Source organism: Aphanomyces astaci, assembly GCF_000520075.1.
Source record: "Aphanomyces astaci strain APO3 unplaced genomic scaffold supercont1.292, whole genome shotgun sequence".
Classification (NCBI taxonomy): domain Eukaryota; phylum Oomycota; class Saprolegniomycetes; order Saprolegniales; family Verrucalvaceae; genus Aphanomyces; species Aphanomyces astaci.
The window spans coordinates 2,944-6,498 of NW_009798555.1; the positions used below are offsets into that span (position 1 = coordinate 2,944).

Genomic DNA, 3,555 nt, shown 5'->3' on the forward strand with positions numbered 1-3,555 from the left:
CGTGTCTTCGGTCAACTTGAAGCGAGATCGGCCCATGACTGGGTCTGTCCTCATGGGCAGTTCCATGCGCAACATGATCTATATGGGGTACTACCCCAACAGCTACTACAGCGTGCTCAAGATCTTCCCCAACGGATCTGACTTTGTCTTTCAAAGCACTGCGCTGGGGGGGATGTTTGGCGGGTACAATGGGTTCAAGTTTGACTTTGTGCACCCCACGACTAACTTCAAGCTGGCCGAGAGGCCTGTGGCGGCTGGCTCTGGCTACGCCTACGACTGGTTCGCCCAAGAACGCGACATTGCCGCTTGGTATTCCAAGTACGAAAGCCACCGGGGGAACAACCTCATCGACAAGGCGGCCCTTCGATTCGGTTCGTTGGATCCTTCGATGGAAACCGCGTGCTTCCAAGCCCTCTTCAAGCGCATCGCGCAGGCATCGTGGCTTCTGCTGCTGCAGTGGCACCCTGTCACAGAGCACTTAGCGTTCATGTCTGTCATTGACCAGTCCGCGCAGCTCTACTTTCTCAAGCAAATGCTAAAAAACGAGATGGTCGGAGAGAACGCGTACAGCTACAGAGTCCCCCAGACATTCAACCCCACCAACATCTCGAGTGCCTTAGGAACTGCGTGGCCCATGGTTCCCCTGCTCAGTGCCCTAGTGCTTAGACATGGGGCGGCGGCCGTGGCGGCGGAACTGCTGGTGATTCTGAACGCAACTTTCGCCCAGTTGGTGGATTTTGACAACGGAGCGTTCATGTTCCACGATACAGACAACTGCGTTTTGGGGGGCGTCACGACGGCTGACTCTGCCACGTCAGCGTACCGTAAAATCTATGGTCCGCTGTCGCTTTTAGTTGGGGATACATTGACCAGTATCGAGTCCATTCGACTGCGGATGGAATTGGAGCTAGGCCAATCGATTCAAGTGCGACGGGAATACCTTAACGACACCCGCGTTAACTCGATCTTTAATCGCCAAGGCCCCCCAGTGTACTGGAGCCACACGGCGTTGTCCGTGGGGTTGCTGCGGCTGAGTTCCCAGTTCAGCCCCGGTACTGAGATTGTTAGCAACCTTCAGAACTCGCTCGTCTGCTACGACGTGCTGGAGACGCGGTACTTGAATGTGTCCACTCGGTGCTGGTCCGAGTTTCATAATGTCAACGAAACGCGAGCGCAGTACAATTCCGAAGGCCTCCGAACTCTGTTGCTCAGTACGTGGAGTATGGGGATTGTGCTCAACACCTTTGCAGCCGTGGTAGCTCTGCGGTTTGCTCTGCGTGTGCTCAACATGGCTAAAGTCACAGGACTTCAAGAAGACTGGCGCACGCTGCTGTGCATAGACATTGAAGAGTTCGGCATGACTTCGTTCAGCGAATGCGCCTTGATGGCGTGCAGTACCGCACCGTTTATGTTCAGTTACCAGCTGCCCCAGGACAGCGAGTACATCGCCAACTCAAAGACGTCCCATCTCGGCAGCGTCTATTTGGACGAGATCTTGGTGACTATGGGGATGACGTGGTTCATTCGGTTGGGAATGGATGTGGGAGCGACCTTTCTTCGACTACGCTGGAAGAATGGCTGGTTCACGCAGCAAAGCAACTTAGTTCGGGCAGTGATCATTGTGGGTGTGTACATCGTTCGAATTCTGACAATCAAGACCGACAGAGATTACGACAACTCGATTTGGAGCTTGGCGTTGTCATGCTTGTTTTCTGCTGTGGCGGGGATGGTGGCGATGCTGAGCAGCTTCGTCTTCGACAAGGCCACCCCTCCACGTCACGAGGACCCGATCTCCCATGCTCTGCAACTCGCCAAAGTTCCCCGAAATGTCCACTGCATCTTCAGCCAACAAGGCACAGAGTGGTCGTATATGGGGCTAGTGCTCGAAGGCTGGACGTGCTCCCCTGATAACGAGACGCTAGTGTTCAAAAGTGCCTCTGGTGGGCTTCTTTTGATCGTGGGCGAAGGTGGTTTTACAGTCCAAAAACTGCACTCGATGAACCACTGCCAATTCAAGGCCTTGGAAAACACCGCTCGTTCTGTCAAAGCGTCGATTCGACACATATCGATCAGAGCCAAGGGCGATGCGAAACCCCGAAACCCCGAAACACCGGAACCCCCAAACTCCGGAACCCTCAAACGCCAAGCGGTCTCAGTTCGAATGCTCTTGGTCACGCTGGTCGTTCTCGTGCAAGCCATTTGGGCCGTGGGGGTCCCCGTTCGGAACATTCTGTTGTTTCCTCTCCCGACGTTTAACTACGACAATTCCTCCACGGCATCCCAGGTGTTTACAGGCTTTGACAAATCGGCCAAACTCAAATTCACTGGCCCCGAAGTGCGGGCTGTGGTGAATGAAGCCCTGACGATCAGTTTAACCAATCCAGAAGTTCGCAAAGTCTTTGAAACCTCTGGGGAATATTCCATCGACGAATTAGGCCAAGTCCTCACGCCCGCCGACCACAAAACGTTTGCGCGTTTGTATGCGATGGTGTTCCAATCGTCCGAGTTTCCCGCGGGGACATTCACCCCCCGTCAAGAAACCATTGTTCGGAACAACCCCGACGGAACCCAAGACTCGTACACGGTTGTGTGCCGTGCTGAGGACGCTACTTTGCACGGGGCGGTCTGCGTGGACTCGACGGGCGCCCCCTGTACGAAACAGACGTCTGCTACGACGATCACCAACGTGGATTTGGGTACCGTGTTGGGGCCCGGGACGGTCTCTGGCTGGCAGAACAACGTGGCCATGATCAGTTTTGTCGAGTTCTTTTACCACACCATGCGTCAAGTGTTTGCCAAACAGGACTGGGCCACCGTGGTTGCAGCTTCCATATCCAATCGCCAGTTTGGCTCTGGTGTATTCACCAGCGATGGCCAGTTGGTGGAAACCCCCGCCTTGTTTGTGTTGATCTCGAATTCGACGGTTCCCTCCTCCATGACAGTGTCGAATTGCCTGGCCAGTGAAATCGTCCTGTCTGAGCTGTACATTGCCACGTTTACGCTACAGTTGATCCAAGACGCGCTACTCAAACATAATCTGTACCGCGCCACTCCAGTTGTGCCCAAGAACGAGTTGGTGACAGCCCGGGCTTTGGCTGCCTTGGAAGGCCAGACGCTGTACATTACGTCTGCGGCGGGGTACTATAGCTACGAAGAGACGACCAACAAGCTATTCGGCAGAACCATGACGTCCACTGCCATATCGAGCACGGTGCTCAAGCGAGACCTGGTGCTCAACAGTGCCGAGTACATGGGCAGTTCCGTGCGATACCTCGTGGCCCTCGCGTCCGACTGGGAGGGGTACTTCAGCTCTGTGAAACAAACGAATGGGGACAAAACCATGGCGGTAGAAACGAGGGTCCTGGGGAGCATGTTCGGGGGGTACTTGGGGTTCAAAGACGATCCAGTGCACAACACTATGGGGGTGTTCAAGCTGTCAGAGCGGCCGGCTGCCACCCAACACTCGGACGAGTCTTCGCTTGCGTACTTTGACCAAGAAGCCAAGATAGCCCACTGGTACGCTTCATTCGAGAACGAAAAAGGCGGCAACAACCT

At 54.8% G+C, this 3,555-nt stretch overlaps 1 protein-coding gene across 1 annotated transcript; it reads right to left on the minus strand.

Annotated features, from left to right (window-relative positions):
* Positions 1-846: 846 nt before the first annotated feature.
* Positions 847-3,555, minus strand: H257_18979 (hypothetical protein). The gene has a single exon (XM_009848131.1). The coding sequence runs from the start codon at positions 2,227-2,229 to the stop codon at positions 1,777-1,779; it is 453 nt and encodes a 150-aa protein (XP_009846433.1). The 5' UTR covers positions 2,230-3,555; the 3' UTR covers positions 847-1,776.